This window comes from Eulemur rufifrons, chromosome 18 (genome assembly GCF_041146395.1).
Source record: "Eulemur rufifrons isolate Redbay chromosome 18, OSU_ERuf_1, whole genome shotgun sequence".
NCBI lineage: Eukaryota > Metazoa > Chordata > Mammalia > Primates > Lemuridae > Eulemur > Eulemur rufifrons.
Genome location: NC_091000.1, coordinates 31,790,341 through 31,808,405, shown reverse-complemented (window position 1 = coordinate 31,808,405; position 18,065 = coordinate 31,790,341). Strand labels below are relative to the sequence as shown.

Below are 18,065 nucleotides of genomic sequence, written 5' to 3'. Positions count from 1 at the left end.
GCTACAAAAAGCTAGGCCAACACAGGAACAGGACAAAGTCAGAAAGACGTAACTTCTCCCCTCCTCCTACCTTCTAATCTTTCTCTTGTGCCTCCTATTTGCAGAATTTAATAGATCGCCAACTGGCAAAGGAGTCTGGGAAATGTAATTTGCAAAGTCCCTGTCCTAGCATCACTGAACAGCTTATAAAAGGGTCACTTTGAGGTTGAGAAATGACAGGTAAATGATCAGCTCAGTAAGCTCAGGAGCATAACTTTCCAATTTTTTTCATCTTTTTGTTTTGTCTTTCCATGTTACAGTAAGGGAAGAAGTCAGCATCACCGTACATCACAGCTGGAGGAGACGATGTGACTCTGGCTTTCTTTAGCAACCTCACCACTCTGCCAGGTGTCCAAGTCCCTCCTTAAGCCATTGCCACATCTGCATTGGACAGTATAGATGGCGTTGCTGGCTGGAGGCAGAGTGAAACTGCTGGACTCAGATGGCAATCCGTTGATACGCTGGGTCCATGCCTGGTGCCAGCTGGCAGAGTCAGTGTGGACCAGAGCCTGGAGTTTCCCCTTGTGAAGGCTGGGAGGCTGGCTGGCCAGGAAGCCTCACAGTAATCTGTAGTCCACTCACCTTGCACATCTCAGACACTAGACCCCTACTTTCTGTGACATTTTTTCCCTAGGTTTATGCCCCAAGCACCAGTCTCTATCTCATCTCACCCCACATGCTTTCTATCCTACCCCCCCTCCCTTTTTTGTAATACAGTTACACAAATCAAATGCCCTACTCTTAAATTTCTTTCACAATAGATATTGACAGCCCATTAAAACTCATGCACAGGGCCGGGCACGGTGGCTCACGCCTGTAATCCTAACACTTTGGGAGGCCAAGGTAGGAGCATTGCTTCAGGTTAGGAGTTCAAGACCAGCCTGAGCAAGAGTGAGACCCCTGTCTCTACTAAAAATAGAAAAAATTAGCCAGGTGTGGTGGTGCATGCCTATAGTTCCAGCTACTTGGGAGGCTGAGGCAGGAGGTTCGCTTGAGCCCAGGAGTTTGAGGTTGCTGTGAGCTAGGCTGACGCCAGGGCACTCTGCCCCAGGCAACAGAGCGAGCCTCCGTCTCAGAACAACAAAAACAACAAAAAAGATCATCAATTTTTTAAAAAATTTCAGAATATTACGGGGGTACAAATGTTTAGGTTACATATATTGCCTTTGCATTGCCTGAGTCAGAGCTACAAGCATGCTTATCCCCCAGATGGTGCACACCACACCCATTAGGTGTGAATTTACCCATCCCCTCCTCCCCCAAGATTGGCATCTTTAGGAATTTTTCCTGGTGATCTAGAACAGGAATTATGAGCTTGGGCTGCAGGGCAACGTCTACTTTCTTTGCTCATATTCATTTAAAAATCCATAATCTCCTTTTCTTGGGTGGTAGCCTATCTTATCCCAATTTTCAACAGTCCCAAATGCTGGCTGATCTTCGGTAAAAAACACAGAATCCTGTGCTCCATCCCTTGTCATTCTGATTCAGGAAACCTGAAGAGGGATTTCAAAACCTCGTTTTTAAACTTTTTCTTATAGAAAGTTTCAAACATGTACAAAGTAAAAGGAGTAGTATAAAGAACTCCCCCGTGTTCATCATCTAATTTCTGTAATCATTAACTCATGGCTGATCTCTGATTAATTCATCACCAACCTTTACCTTTAATTCAGTACTCTATAGTTTTAAGTTTCTGGGTGATTGTGATATGACACACACATACAAACAGACAAATAGTTTTTAAAGGCTGAGTAATACACTATTCTCATTGTATGGACATATTAAAATTTTTTGCTTGGGAAGAAGGTATGATATATAACCTAACATAATCTTCGCCTGCTATAGTATATCAAATATTTAGGCCTCAACTATAGGTGCTATAATTATGTATTTTCATTCTAAATACTTTCCTCACTGAGAGTTTTATTGGGAACACATGAAACCATTTAATTAATATTTACTGAATTGTTGGACACTATTGGACACGTGACAAAGACAAAAGAATCTTAAATTCTACAAGTATACAAAGAGTTTACAACCCATTGGCAAGCTAAAATAAATACCTTGCAATGGCACTTTGTGAGTTTGCTTTGGTCAGAGTGGAATTCAAGGTAGCGGTGTCAGGAGAATCAAATATCGGAAGTATGTGAAAGTCTTATTTGCAGAGATGATGACTAGCTACTTGTATAAGAACCTCAGTCTACTGTCAGGTTTATTAGCTCATCCAACTTGGGCATGGCAATGTGCTCACCTCACAAGGAAATGGCAGCTACAATAAGAAACTAATTCATAGTTTCACTTCTCTAATCATTTAAGTAATAGGGTCTTGGCACTGCAGTCCTTGCTCTGGGGTTTGGAACTTATTCAGTTCGCCCCAGTAAAGTACAGATGGAGATTCCCTTTGCTCTACTCCTCTAGATATTCATGTTGAGATTGAAGGAGGATCCGTGGCATATACCGGCTTTGGTACTACAGAGCAGGCAGTGAAGCACCAGGACAGTTAACTAAAATGGCCAACGGGAGATGCTCCCTCACGTGGAGGCTGGACGTGGGCTGGAAAGGACTCAGCCACCTGAGTCTCTTTAGCAAGCCCCTCGTAAGCTCCTTCTCTCTAGGTTAACTCACCTGGCACTTGACTGATGGGATTTGCCCGGCCACCCTTCCTTCCTTCCTTGTAATTTTAATTTTTTGAATAGAACGTAAGCCAGAGCAACATTTTAAAAATTAAAAAAATAGTTGACGTTTCTTACTGTCTTAAGGAGTAAGAAAAGAAAAGAGGTTTCCTTTTTCCCTCAGGGCTAGCCAAGCTTGATCTTCAAACACTCTCCTGCAGTAAGAAGTGTTTGCTTTCCGTCTTGGACAGGATGTCTCTCTTCCACCATTCTTTTGATTGTTTTGATGTAGCAAGGAAAAGGTAGAATAATTAAATAATTCATGCAATGTTAAGGCATTTTCTGCTATTCAGGAATGTATGGCATTGAAGACTTAAATGGCTCATAGAGGAATTTGCTAAGGCTGATATTCCAGGTCACCAAAGAAAATGGGAAGTGGATGTAGAATCAGAGGCTTATGACCTAAAATCTTTTGTTTTTTTTTTTTTGAGATAGAGTCTCACTCTGTTGCCCAGGGTAGAGTGCTGTGGCATCAGCCTAGCTCACAGCAACCTCAAACTCCTGGGCTCAAGCTATCTTCCTCCCTCAGCCTCCTGAGTAGCTAGGACTACAGGTGCGCAACACATACTAGCTAAAGTCTTTTATTACCACCAGCTAGTTCCTCCTTGTGAACAGCTTGCAAATGAAACACGAAAGCTATAATATATATTCTCTTCTCTCATTTCATTGTGTTGTTAAATTACAGATAAGTCTTTTTCTGAGTGATAATTCCCTCAAAATATAAGTTGGAAATGTATACCTATGATACCAGTTTTCTCCTGCTTTGCCTGAGCATTTAAATGATTTCATTCTCAAAAAGTTGGATTTTTTTCTTATAGACATTGGCCTAGGCAAAGAATTTATGAAGAAGACCCCAAAGGCAATCACAGCAACAACAAAAATAAATAAATGGGACATGATAAAATTAAAAAGCTTCTGCATAGCCAAAGAAACTGTCACGAGAGCAAACAGACAACCTACAGAATGAGAGAAAATTTTTGCATGTTACACATCCAATAAAGGGCTGATAACTAGAATCTATTTAGAACTCAGGAAAATCAGCATGAAAAAAATCAAACAACCCTGTCAAAAAGTGGGCAAAGGAAATGAACAGAAACTTTTCAAAAGAAGATAGAATAATGGCCAACAAACATATGAAAAAATGCTCAACATCTCTAATCATCAAGGAAATGCAAATCAAAACCACAATGAGATATCACTTATCTCTAGTGAGAATGGCCTTTATCAAAAAGTCCCAAAACAACAAATGTTGACATGGATTCGGAGAGACAGGAACACTCATACACTGCTGGTGGGATGCAAACTAGTGCAACCTCTGTGGAAAGCAATGTGGACATACCTTAAAAAGATACAAGTAGATCTACCATTTGATCCAGCAATCCCATTACTGGGCATCTACTCAAAATAACAAAAGACGTTCTGTAACAAAGATATCTGCACTTGAATGTTTATAGCAGCACAATTCACAATTGCAAAGATGTGGAAACAGCCCAAGTGCCCATCAATACATGAGTGGATTAATAAAATGTGGTATATGTATACCATGGAGTACTGCTCAGCTATAAGAAACAATGGTGATATAGCACCTCTTGTATTTTCCTGGATAAAGCTGGAACTCATTCTACTAAGTGAAGTATTCCAAGAATGGAAAAATAAGCACCACATGTACTCACCATCAAATTGGTTTCACTGATCAACTCCCAAGTGCACATATAGGAATAACATTTACTGGACGTCAGGCAGATGGGAGGGGGGAGGAGGGGATGGGTATATACATACATAATGAGTGTGAGGTGCACTGTCTGGGGGATGGACAGGCTTGAAGCTTGGACTGGGGGGGGCAAGAACAATATACGTAACCTAAACATTTGTACCCCCATAATATGCTGAAAAAAAAAGTTGGGTTTTTTCACTTTATTTTGTCTATAATATACCACCTTAATTTTTTCTCATCTGTTCCACATAGAATAGGTGATGATCAAGCAAAAAACAAGAGTGTAAGAGCTAGCTACCATAATAAATGATCTATTATTAAGTCATTCGATAAGTGTTTTTTGAATAACTACTATGTAAACTCAACACTTGGTATTAGAGCATTTGAAGGGAATGGCTTTAATAAGATGAGTTTATTTTTACAAATGTTATGTTTTAGGTGGCAATGCACAGACTAGAGATAAGAGATTAAGCTTGGAAAAGAGAACGGGGTTAAACAGGTTAAAGTTTGAGCCATGGGGATCCCCTATTTAGGAGATGGGAGGTGGGGGAGAAAAGGAATCAGCAGAGAGACGTAACCAAGATGCTAAGATGGTCATACTCATAAAAGTAAAGGGAAGGTGGTCAACGCTATCAAATGCAGCAGCTGAAGGAGACTGTAGATTGGTGGTATAGAATGTCATTGGTTGAAATGACACCCTTATTTTGGTGGTAAAACTTCCTATTTTGAAGTCCTTTGACATTTGGAATTTTGGAATTTTGCAATTAAGTCTTTGGCAATTCCCCAATTTTTCAGAAAAAAGAATTATGTTTTGCTCAACTCAGGAAGGAACTCTTATAAACAAATTTAATTTGGCCCCAGATATTACTCCTTATTTAATATTGAAGGAAAAACATACTAGAATAGACTAAGTAGCTATAACAACAAAAACAGTGGTAAAATAAGTTTATTTCTCTGTCACAAACAGTTTGGAGGGGAGTGATTCAAGTCACACAGGCTATGAGGTATTCAGGGACCCCAGTCCTCCATCTTGTTGCTCTGTTACCTTATGGTGCTGTCTTTGCCTGATCAAAGATGGCCAACCATTGAATAGTTCCTACCATGGGAAGTAGAACGCATGAGGCTTCATCTTTAAGGAGCTGAGGGGGAAGTTAAATTCATCAATTCCCCTCACATCACATTGACCTAAACATAATCGTGTGATCACATTTAGCTTCAAGATAGTTTAGCTCGGAGATGTAATCCAAAGCAGGGTGGCCATGGACCTAGATAATACTCAGAAGAAATAAAATGGGAAGTGGAGAACCACAATTAGTAGTCTCTAGAACACACGATCTGGAAGAAACAGGTCTTTTTTCATATTAAAATAAGGTTTTTATGGTAGGATTCAATTAATTGAATTTTTATAGAAAATGAAACACAATGCTATGTGACAATAAAGCCTATTCTTAAGTTACTCAATTTTTGTAAAATATTTTATAAATTAAAAAAAAAATCCCACTTAGTGGCTAGTTTGAATATTTTTCTCTCTCTCTTTTCTTTTTCTCACTTAACCTTGATTTGAAACGCATAGTTTGGCTTTTTGGTACAATATTTTTTTTCTTTAGGATTCAGAGAACTGGTAAAACTACTGGTGATATTAAATTCATGATTATTTTCATGAATTATTGAAATGCATCCATGTCTGTCTAGGAAAGACAAATAATGAAGCATATCTATATTCTGTATCTATTGCTGTGTCACAAATAACTCCCAAACTTGAGGTGCTTAAAACAAACATTTATATCTCACACGGTTTCTGAGGTGAGAATTTCAGAGCTTATCTGGATGCTTCTCGCTTAGGGTTTCTCATGAGGTTTGTAGTCATTGGCCAGGGCTGGAGTTGTTTGAAAGCCTGATGAGGTTGGAGTTTTTGCTTCAAAGCTGACTCAGAGAGCTGCTGGAAGGAGGCTCCAGCTCCTTACCAAGGGAATCTCTCTGTAAGTCTGACACTTACATACAGCCAGCTTCCAACAGAGTGAGTGACCCACAAGAGAGGAGTATAAGAGAGCAATCAAAATGCCAAAATTGTCTCATAAGCCAATCTCAGAAGTGACACACCATCACTTTTGCTCTATTCTGTTGACCACTCAGACCAACCTTGGTACTAGGTGGGCGTGATATACAAGAGTGTGAAACCAGGAGCTGGGAGTCACTAGGGGGCCATCTCAGAGGCTGCCTACCACAATACATAACTTTATGTTGGAAAAAACAAAACAAAACTCCATAAAATTCATCATTTTTAAAAACAATTAAAAAATTCTATCTAATACAATTATTAGCCCTAAAGCTTGTCAAACAACCTAAACTTGAGGTATTGACTGTGCACAAGAAAAAAAAAGTTGGTTGACACATATGCATAAGATTAATCTTATTAATTTCATTAGGTGTCCGAAGCATTGAATCTTTCAGGTTTTATTTGATTAAAATACCTGTTTATGGAGTTCTTCACATGGTCAGAAGTAGCTTCTTCAGAATGAACATTGTTAATCACCTCTGGTTTGGTTTCCTGAAACATTTCATGAATTAATGTTAACGAGTAAAGATTCTTTCAAAGTAAGTGAGTTTCTCTAAGTTTTGGTCCAGTTTAAAGACAGGATTCCTCTAGCGTTGCCCGAACACTGAGCTATATTTGGGAAGTTGGCATACAGAGGGGTCTGTCTTGGATAAGGTCTCAAAATACCTAAAGGATTTCCTTAAACAGGCCCAGGGTCAGATATAACAGGTGCATCACTTCTAATTTTGGAACCAGAAGTAGCCAGTTTAGAGTGAGGCTGTTCTGGACTCATTCAGCAGGAATTTAGATATTACTTTACTTGGAATTTCTCTGTGGGTTTAAAAGGCAAGCCATGTTGTAAGTAGTGGCAATACTCAGCAATGTTTTTTGAACAGGATGAGAAGTATATGCAATGTAGGTATATTTTTTTTTAAAAAAGCAACAGGTTTGACCCGAAACTGTATTTTTCTAAAAGTGATTCCAAAGTGTTTCTTCTCTATAACGTGGAAAAAAATTAATAGTGGGACAGGAATAATTTTTCATTTAGGTAACAGTAACTTTTGTATTCTCTAAAAACAGCACAATTGGAGATAGAATCTTTAAACGCTGAGAAATCAAAGTTAGATGCTCCAATGACTAATTGCTTGCATTTAAAATACTGAAGAAAAGTGTCTAACATAATTTTTAAAGGTATTTATGTTGGACTTGCACCACCTGGCCTGCCCTGCCCCCATTCCAAGGTATTTGACTATATGTCTCTAAACCTATAGTAGCCCTCCACTTTTCTCTTCCTCCCTCCTCTCCACCGTGGACTAAAGATTAGTTCTTAGGATTAACCACATATTTAAATAAGGGCAACAGATGCGGTTGTGTTTTAGCAAAATAAAATTCTGGTTTCACAGAAGCATGCTGGATAAATTCTGGGTTCTGAAGCATAACCTGACTGTGCCAATTACTTGTCATTCAACATGGGAGGGTGGGAAGTTGAGGCGGAAGCGCCGAGCACCGCTGGAATCACGGCAAATCCAACATGTTATTGAGCAATTACAAGATGAATTTTTTAAGAAGGAAAAAAAAAATCTAACTTCTGACACTGACATCTCTTTGTGTTGGAGTGTTCAGCTACAGTGACAGGGTGAACAAAAATGTCTTTGGCAAAGGTAGCATCTTGCCATAGTGCGGGAGCCGTACCATAATTTCTCATAGGAATCAGCATTCCACGGTTGATTTATGGACAGTGTGTGTCGTTCTGCACCGTGCCAGGAGCCTGCGCCAATTAGCTCTATTTTCTGCTTAAGCCGTTAAAGCCACCTCCATGGAAACGCCAGGAGAGCAGGTCGGGGGGAGGGGAGCAGACAGGTGCGCCCTCTGTTAGCAAATACACAAAGGGCCGACATTGCCGCAGCTGTGTCCCTGGCAACTCCACGCAAGCAGGGCGCGCGCACTTCCCTCGGCGCAGCGGGCGGCCGGGCGGGCGGGGCGGCGCGCGCAGGTCGCCCCACGTCGGCTGGCGGAGACCCTCGGCCTGCTCGGACGCCGCGCCAGGGCAGCGCGAAGCCGGCTCCGGGCGGCTGCGGCGGCGCCCGCGCTGTAGGGACTTGTAGTCCTCGTGCCTCCCGGGCGCCTCCCCCGCGTAGGCCGGGCCGCGCATCCCCGCCCGCCGCAATCCGACTTCCTGCGGCTGCCAAAACTACACCTCCCGCCGTCCTCTCCGCTGTCGGGCCGAAAGCGAAAACAAATTCTGGGCTGCGAGGTGCTGCCCTCCGCCGGGCGCCCCCACCCGCTCCCCGCCCCTCCGGCGCCCTCCAGCGAGGTGGGGAAGGGAAAGGCCGCGTCTTTTCTTTTTGGTTTCCTCGGCTTCCAGCGTGGGGAGCGCGCGGGGGACGCAGGCCTCGCTTCACCTGAGCCGGCCCAGCGTGCGCGCCGCGGGCGGGGGCTGCCTCGCTTCACCCCGGTTGGGACGAGGAAACTTGTCGGGGCGGCGACCCCGGGCCGGGTTCCGGAGCCGGGCGGAAAGGCCGTCGGGAAGTGACTTCTCTCTCTCGGGGCTTTCTTTAATCCTCCACCCCACCCCCGCCCCGCTCTCCTCGCGCGCGTGGTCCCTCCGGGGCGGCGGCCGCGTGCGGACAGTCATGCATTAGGCAGGGCTCCCCTATGCGCCCAGAGAGTGCCGACCGCTGCCTCGGGCCGCCGCCGCCTGCCGCCCTTCGCGCAGCCCGAGCCGGAGCCGCCGCCTGCCCCAGGCCGGGGCGTCGAGCAGCCGGCGGCGCGGCCATGTGGGGTTAGCCCTCGCCGCGCCTGGCTGCAGCAGGACCAGCAACATGGAGGCGGCCGTCGGCGCCCCCGACGGCGGGGACCAGGGCGGCGCGGGGCCCCGCGAGGACGCGACGCCCATGGACGCCTATCTGCGGAAACTGGGCTTGTATCGGAAATTGGTCGCCAAGGACGGGTCGTGCCTGTTCCGGGCCGTGGCAGAGCAGGTAATTGGCGGGGGCGAGGGGCGGCGGGTCTGGGTGGGGAAGCAGCTGCGGGCAGCTGTCCGGCCGCCCACGTCCGGGCCGCGCGTGCCCCCGCTGTCGTCACAGCCGCCCATTGTAACGCCGGAATGGGGCGCTGCTTTGGGTCTGAAAGGTGCAAATCGAAACTTAAAAGCCCGTAAAATTAACTGGATGGCGTCCCTCCTGGTGAAGAGGTAATGAGTTGAGGACAACTTGTGAGGCCTGCTCGGTGCTTTCACACTTGATTTATTGCTTGATTTGACCTGTCGAGGTGCTGTTTTTCATTTCTGTTCCGCATTCATCTTCCCCTCGCTTTATAAGCACCGCGTTCACCTCAGTGAACCAAATGTTTACTAGAGGAGGTGGGGGACCAAACTTTACTCGTGGAACGTGTGTTTTTCTGCTGCTGGACTTTGGAATGGGGGTAATCAAGTCCGCCGATGTCACTTGAGTCAAGAGGGCAAACTTTGCCATTTGGGAAAACCAACCTTTTACAAGTGTAGGATATTTTGCGGAAATTGTCTTTGAGTAGATTCCACGCTTTATTCTCTGCAAGGCAGTGCAGGTGTACTAAAAAGAATTTGTTTTTATTAAAGTCTTTTTAGTGTTGGGAAGGGTGTAACGGGATTATCTAGGCCTTTCGTGAATGGATTTTTTTCCCTTGTTAATGGTGAAAATCACTTTCTAATATAGTTGCTTAGAAAGATTTTTCTTTTTTTGAGAGCTTATTTCATGTTATATAACACTGTGTTGTGGGTGTGCAGCCACCAAAACCCATCCTATATTGAAAAATAGTTGGATAAAGTTTTATATTACCGCCCTGGTGTGTATTTCATACCTTTCACATCAACAGTTTGCTTTTCTTTGGCTTCAGAAGGACTCGTCCCTACCCACTACCCCACCCCCTTTCGCACCCCCTGTGGGGTTTTTATGTTGTTACTGATTTTTCTCACCTTTTTTGAATGCTAAATAACTTTTAAAATTTCTATTTGTGAATTAACGTTTTACTTAACATCTGTAGACCAGTCTGTTCTCATTTTTTAATTTTTAATTTATTTATATATGTATATATATATTTTTTAATTTCAGCCCATTATGGGGGTACAGAAGTTCAGGTTATATATATTGCCCATGCCCCCTCATCCCCCCGAGTCTGAGCTTCAAGCGTGTCCATTCCCTAGACAGTGCTCATCGCACTCATCACGTAGGTATGCTGCTCTTATTTTTTTAGACATTAAAAGGCCAGCCATTTATTTCTCAAAGGTAGCATAAAGTCTTTTTTTAAAACAATAAATTGATTAAACGGAGACAAACCTTTGCATTAGATTGTAGGCGTTGTCATTGAAACATTCTTCCTAAAGCTCCTCAGACCAGGCTCTGCCTTTTTCAGTTCATTAGACTTCTCTCATTTTCAGAAATTTAGAGTATTTCAATGTTGCTGTAGGGATGTACACACATACCCACCCCAGTCTTTACTATTGATAATAGTAGGTATACAGTCTGCCCCACTTGTGCATTTTCCAAATCTCCACCTGTCCTGCTTCCTCTGTCTCAGCCTGCTTGGACTTTTCAGCACCTCCAGAAACAGAGAAAAGAGGTGGAAGTGAATTCCACTCTTATTTATTACATATTGTTAGCTCTAGCAATAGTTTGGTAAGCAAGGAGGTAGAAATTAATAGAGATAAGGGAAGCTTGGAGCTTATTTGGAGTTATCTGAATACTAGTTTATATTGAAGCAGAAAGGTGTGTTTGATTTCAGTGTTGTATGTCATAGATAGTTGGTGAACTAAATTATATAGGAGCCTCTATTGTAGTGGGATCTCATTTTAAGTAGAAAGGGGCAAGAGCTAGTTACACTAAGAATTCCTGGTTAACGTTAGATAACACATTTTGTTATGTCTTGTTGTAGTGGGATTTAGGTTAGCCATTAGAAACTACCCTCCCCAGTGTTGTGACTGAATTTTAGTATTCTGAGCTTAGCTCAAGACCCAACTTTGGGGGAAGCTCAGCTATTCAGTAGACACAGACTAAGGGTGTGGCCATGATGGCCAAGGGCAAAGTGTATGTGGGGAGAAAAGGGACACAACACTGACCTTAGGCAGCCTTTTAAAATGTGTGGAAAGGATTTATGTTTTTGCCAACACTTTCTCCTATAAAATCACAATCAGCTTTCACCATTTCTAAGGAGTCAGAGTGAGTAATCTAAATGGCCGTCTTTAAAGATGGGAAGGAGACTCCAGTTAGGAGTGGTCTTTCCCTCCAAATTATCTGATTTAAATAGGCCCTTTCCTTTTTACACTTGTGGATTTGGGCTTGCAGGAGGCCTGACCTGAATCAGCTCCATAGCTATGGAGCTAAAAATAGGGCACTCTTAGAGGACTTGCTAAAACGGTGTGTCTCAGCCTATCCCCATGTTTATCCCTGTCTTGTCCCAAGTAACCATGGGAAGCCTCCTACTTCTAGCTTATTTTCATGTATATAATAATTTGCAAAGATAGATATTTGTCATACCATTTGAATTTTTCCACGGCGTCCTTATGCACAGTAATTTACTTTTTAAAAAGTTGTCATTTAACCTCTTGCATTTCTTGGCTTTGTAAATTACCAGCATCCTATGCTTTATGGATGTTGCTGAGAATTTGCTTGTGAACAACAGGTGCAGATTGATTCCATGTGCTGAAATCTTTGTTAAAAAGAGAAAAAACGAACAGATATGCCTGCCATTGTTTTTGATGGAAAATAAACTTTACCGACCTTATGTCTGCCACCTGTTGCTAGGTAAATGGCTTTAAGACTAGCTTCACTTTGCTAATCGCAGGAAAGCCCTATCAGATGACGCTGTGGTTTATTCATGCTCATAATACCTTGATTCATAATAATGTCTAACATAGTTTCTGTGAAAGAAGTGTTGCTAAATGTCATTTGTTGAGTTGGCAAAAAAGTTTTATGGTGGTTATTTTTATATATAGGCAGTCCTTTTGGTCATGGAAGCTTAGAATATATAAGGAGACTTTTTAATAGTGTCCGAAGACAGCAATTTAGGTACACTCAATTAAGCTGAAAACCAGCTGTAATGCTGAAAACCAACTGATTGCTAACCTCCGCAGGTGCATCTTCAGTGTAATAGGATGTACTAGTTGTCTAGGCAGGCAGTTGTGCCTGTGGTTGTATGGGTATAAATGAGCCTTGGCTGTTACCCAAGAGAGTTGTAAAATGTGCAGCTGGAGACTCCCTTTTCCTGAATTCTCTGTTCACCCTGAACATAAGGGAGAATCACTCAATTGGATCTGTAACTCTTACAGCTACTTTCTGTTTACATAAATTCTCAAGAGGCCTTGATAGTAGCTTGAGGTGTGTTAGTTATTTCAAATGTGTAAGGATTTCTTTTTTTTTTTTTTTTGTTTTAACCTCAACCCTTTAGGGTACTAGGCATATCTTCACTTGAGAAACCTAGTAATAGGAAAGAATTTTAATCTCCTATTTTTTAAGCATAGTAAAGAATTGGGAGCTAGCCAGAGGGTTTCTAAGATTTTGATAAGAAATACTAGTTTGTTTCAATCCAAAGTTTTAGAATTTTAGTAAAAGAGAAAATGCCACTAAGTTATCGTTTTGTTGCACTGGTTGTTTAATAGAAGAATACAGAGGCTACAGGGTGAGAGGGTCTGGATCATACTTTGTCAATTGGTACTTTACGATTTTGGGAGTAAGAACAAATTCCAAGCCTCTGGGATAGCAACACACATTTTTGCATATGTGCTGCCCACTTGGATGTTCTTTCTAGTCTTGTAAGCTTGATAACTAAGGATTTAAGAATGAGTGCCTTAATTTTTCTGAAACCACAGTGGATTTAAATTTCTACATAAAGCAACTAAACGCATTCAAAATTATTGGGGAAAAAAAATCTCTTACAGGCTTAACCCCTCAAAGAGGATTCCTTCTGAAGTTGTCTGTTCTCTTTTCCAGTAAGCATAGGATAAGGTTCAACAGCAGGGATTTTGTTAGCTCTGCTTTGTGAAGAGCAAAGTTACCGTGGAGGGGTGGCTCAGAGAGGAAAGTTTTACAAAGATGTCCTTAAAGGAGTTATTTTAGTCACCTAAAGGAGAAATGCTAATCAGTTCTTTATAGAATGACATCTGGCTTAAGAAGTATTACTGTTTGTGTATGTCATGTCATTGCTGTGCTTAGAGGAAGAGGTGGGAATGGGTAAAGACCTGGAAATTATAGAAAGGGAAGTGTAGGAAGACTAGTGTCTATTGGTTGTCAGGTTATTTTGGATGTGAAAGAAGGCATTAGGTTGTAACTTAAATCCAGTTTTAACAAAATGCTTAATAGTATGTTGCTTTTTTTTTTTTTTTTTAGGTATTGCACTCTCAGTCTCGCCATGTTGAAGTCAGAATGGCCTGTATTCACTATCTTCGAGAGAACAGAGAGAAATTTGAAGCGGTAATTTGTAAATTCAAACATGTGATGATGTCTTGACTTGCATTTACATTTTGGCCTTTAGAAGTGTTCTAGTAGAAATTTCACAGGCTGGATCTTAATGCAGATTGTAAAAATAACCCTTATTAAAAAGAACTTCTTTATTGAGCTTAAATCCACTTATATTCAGTTATGATATTTTCTAGGCTATTTTGTATTATACATTTATTCAGATATTTAGAAAGCTGCTGTGATGGACAAGACACTGAGCTGCGGGGAATGGAAGGGTGACCTGGATAAGTTCCTTGCATACTAAGAGTGAGCTTTGTCTTACGTGGTCAGAAAATTGGGTGTTCTGGTGAATAGTGGTTTTGGTGATTGACAACTCCGTATGAATTAAAAAATTTTAGATACGCAGTATAAAAAATATACTGAGCCTAAATAATGTTGCACCCTTTTATCAGAAGGCATTTATAGACTTTGAATTTTCAGGGTTCTTTGTGAAATCACATATTAGAACACTATAATTATATAAGTGGTGATTAATAGTTAATAAAGTTTTGTATAACGACTGAGTATAATTTTCTCAGTGTAAGTAGTAGGCTGTGAAATAAGATGCTACAGTGACCTATTTTCATCTTATATTCAAAGCCTTACAGGATTTATTAGTTATTGGTTTTATGACCTAGATTTATGTAACCTGACAGCTTTCAATAGTATTTTTCTCTATTGACTGGTAAATAACATTGACACTTCACAAATAACTAAATTCTAAGACTTAACAGGTAAAGAGTTCTTTGTTTGAATATGTTCTTGGATTGGTGTTTCCTGTATTTAAGCAAAATATTATTACTAGTAACATTTTTTCTGGGTACCATGGTTTAGAATGGACAGTAATATATTCCAGGAAGGAGAATTAGTTATCTGCTTGATAGGTTTGAAATCTTGTCTTATAAAAAAACTGGTAATACAGGGGCTAGATAAGAGAGAACTAGGGTTGGTAGAGAAGAGGTGGGGAAGTGAAGTGATCTTTAAATATTTGAAGAAATTACAAGTGAATCATTAATATTGGCCCCAGAAGGTAAAGCTGTGTTGATGGATGTTGCCAGTGTTAGTTAAGCACTTGCTATGTGCCAGGGATTGGTTTAAGTGCTTTGCATGTAGTTCATACAATCTTGTGAGATATGATCAGAGATTAAAGGTTCCAAGGGAAAAAGTTTCACTTTCCTTATAATAAGAAAATCCTAGCAGTTTCTGTTGGCTGGCATTGGAAAGGGATATTGTAGGAAGGGTTTGTGCCTTGTTACTGACAGAGTTCAGCCACAGCCTAGATGGACCTTTCTTGCTTAGAAAGGAGACTCTCAGATTGGATCAGGCTTGTGTTAGAATTCTGCTTAGGTCTCTAGGTCTCTTTGAACTGTAAATGGTTCTGTTACTTTTATTTTTTATTTTTTTTATTTTGTAAATGGCCATCTAATACAGAACAGCCTTTGATTGATGGGATATTTAAAATACATGGCTCTTTTATTATAAATTTGTCTTGAAACTTAAGACAGTTTTTGGAAATTTGACATTATACAATCTAGAAGAGAATTAAACTCAATCTTTACAAAAAAAAAATCTGTGGGTCCTTAAAAGATTTTTATAGACTATAGGGAGTGTACTTTAATGTTTTTAAGTGTATCACTCTGCTAAATTAACTGGGACTGTAATTTAAAAATAAAATTGAATTTGGTGATTAAGATGAATGTCTTTTAGAGCGTTCTCAAATTAGTACAATTGCTGTGAGAAAAACATAAACCAGGTTGGGTTAATAAAAATAAAACTCAATTTTATTTTTATTTTAAAGTAACAGTGAAGAAGCAGGCTGTATTAAAAAAAATCTTGTGGATGCTTCAAAATATCCTTAGCATTATTAGTTCTCATCTCTTTTTTTAGGGTAACTGACCTGAGAGACAGTGACTGCTCATATCTGTATAATTAAGCTGTACTATTAGCCAGTGTATATTTCTTTGTTTTATTCTGTTCTGCACACTGGCTACTACCAAATTAAGATAAAAGCGCTGCTTATCATATAAATTCTCAGTTGAGAATGTCATATGCAGTGACCTTGAATTGCCTTTCCTGAGTAGTCTGAAGGTCCTGCCTGGGCTCGCGGCTCTCTATAAACAGGCCCCTATTGGATTCCTCTGCTGCTCAGCTTCCCACCGACTTGTCTCACTCCAACTGGCCAGGTCATTCCTATCTTCCCAACACAGTATGCGTTCTTCCTCCTCACGTCACGTTGGCCTTCTCTGTGGAGTGTCCTCTCCCTGTGCCATCCAGCCTTCATCTCGAGTCACTCCCCTTCAGGAAAGCTTTCCTGGCAACATTTCTGTCTTTAAATTCTTCTGTATGTTTGTGGTCTTTACTTAATGATTACTATATATCTTCACAATTAGATTTTATAAATATATATTTTTTAATAATACTGATGTATCCTAGGTTTGTGTATGAAATCAGTAATTCAGAGTGAACATTATTTGCATAGTGAAGCAGTTAACTGTTGTGACATACTTCTTAGATGACATTCTTGATAGACTTTTTTTTTTTGCAGTTTATAGAAGGATCATTTGAAGAGTATTTAAAGCGTTTGGAAAATCCACAGGTATGCAGTTATTTAAAATTCATTAAAATGGAATATTAATAATATGGTATATAGAGGGGTTACAGTGGCAGTGTACCCTAGTTCCTTATAAACATTTTCTACAAACTTCTTAGGTACACATTTTATGTAGCACTTAATTGGAAGACACTGGAGCTGTATACCACAGGTTGCCTCCCTAAGAGTTGTGCTATCTTTATCTTTGTCATGATGGCATGTGGATGTAGCATAAAAGATCTGAGATGACACTGGTAATGATTTTCGGAATGCTGTGTTGGTGTGGGCATGGGACTTGGACAGGGGTGAGGTTTGATTTCTTTCTAGGCAGTTTGAGAAGGCGGAGTTCTTTCATGCAGGTTCCATTTCCCATGATCAGCTTGCGAAGGGAAGAAACTGTTGTGAAAGAAAAGGACAGCACTTCCCCACCACCTCCTGCCAGCCACACTTTCTCAGTCTGTTGAGGTTAAAAGGATTTTTCTATCTTTGTTTTTTCTGCTTACAAAACTAATATTCTCTGTGTAAAAATCCTAATTTAGTGGAATGCCATTTAGAATGTTCAGATCTTCCATCATCCTCTGTAAAGTTAAAAATAACATTGGCAAAGGAAAGAGCTAAAAAGGGGAGTAAAGGGAATGTAGCATAGGAACAGTGGTTGGTGTTTGATCAATGAGTGATGTGTTCATTTGATTCCCTAATGCTGATTTGAGTGCTCATTATGGACCAAGAATTGCTAGTTATCCTGGGGATGCAGAGAGAATGGAGTTTCTCTATCATAGGAAAGAAAGTCAAATGTAAGTTAGAAGAGTACATGTGTCACAAGAGGTTTAGCTATGATGTTATAGGCATTCACAGTTTTATTTCAGCTGGTAGACAAAGCAAGAGTTTGAGAGTGAGTTCACATTTGAAGTCTGAGAAGATCCTAAATAGGAAATGCCTGAGCTGAAGGGCATTCTAGGCAGTGAAAACTGAGCAAGGCAGATTCAGAAAACAGTTCGGTTTGTGTGGAGCGCAGAGCACGTGAAGGTAAAAGTGGTGAGAAAGAAGTTGGAGGGGCAGGTTGGGGCCAGACTGAGAGAGAGCCTTTAATGCTAGGCTCACAGTTTGGAGTGTATACTTCAGGCCAGCATTTCTCAAAGCGTGATCTATAGGTTATTTGCATCAGAATCAGTGTGCTTATAAAAATGCAGATTCCCTGGCCTCTATAACTCTCAGCCCCCAACACATTCCCTCTCTCCCTTCCCTGCTTTATTTTTCTCTGTAGTGCTTATACCCTCTTAACATACTATGTATCTGCTTCCTACTAGAATTAAGCTCCATGAACACAGAGGTCTGTGTGTTTGTTCACTGCTGAGTGCCTCAGAGCTGAGAATAGTGCCTGGCATTTTTGTTGTCTGAATGGATGGATTAAAGAGTATTGTGTGAAAAGAGTTTGAGGTGGATGAGACCTCAAAAAAAAGATCCATTTTATAATGGTTTAAAAATTTGTTTAATATATGGAAAAATGTACACATTATATTAGGTGTAAAAAGGAATAAGTACAGTATCA

General features: G+C 40.9%; 1 protein-coding gene across 1 annotated transcript in view; it reads left to right on the top strand.

The window, feature by feature from the left end:
- The first annotated feature begins 9,042 nt into the window (after nucleotides 1-9,042).
- Nucleotides 9,043-18,065, top strand: part of OTUD4 (OTU deubiquitinase 4) — a 39,155-nt gene continuing 30,132 nt past the window's right edge. The window contains exons 1-3 of the mRNA XM_069492891.1: nucleotides 9,043-9,438; nucleotides 13,816-13,899; nucleotides 16,472-16,522. Of these exons, the coding sequence (XP_069348992.1) occupies nucleotides 9,280-9,438; nucleotides 13,816-13,899; nucleotides 16,472-16,522 (294 nt within the window). The 5' untranslated portion in view covers nucleotides 9,043-9,279. The remainder of the gene's footprint in view (nucleotides 9,439-13,815; nucleotides 13,900-16,471; nucleotides 16,523-18,065) is intronic.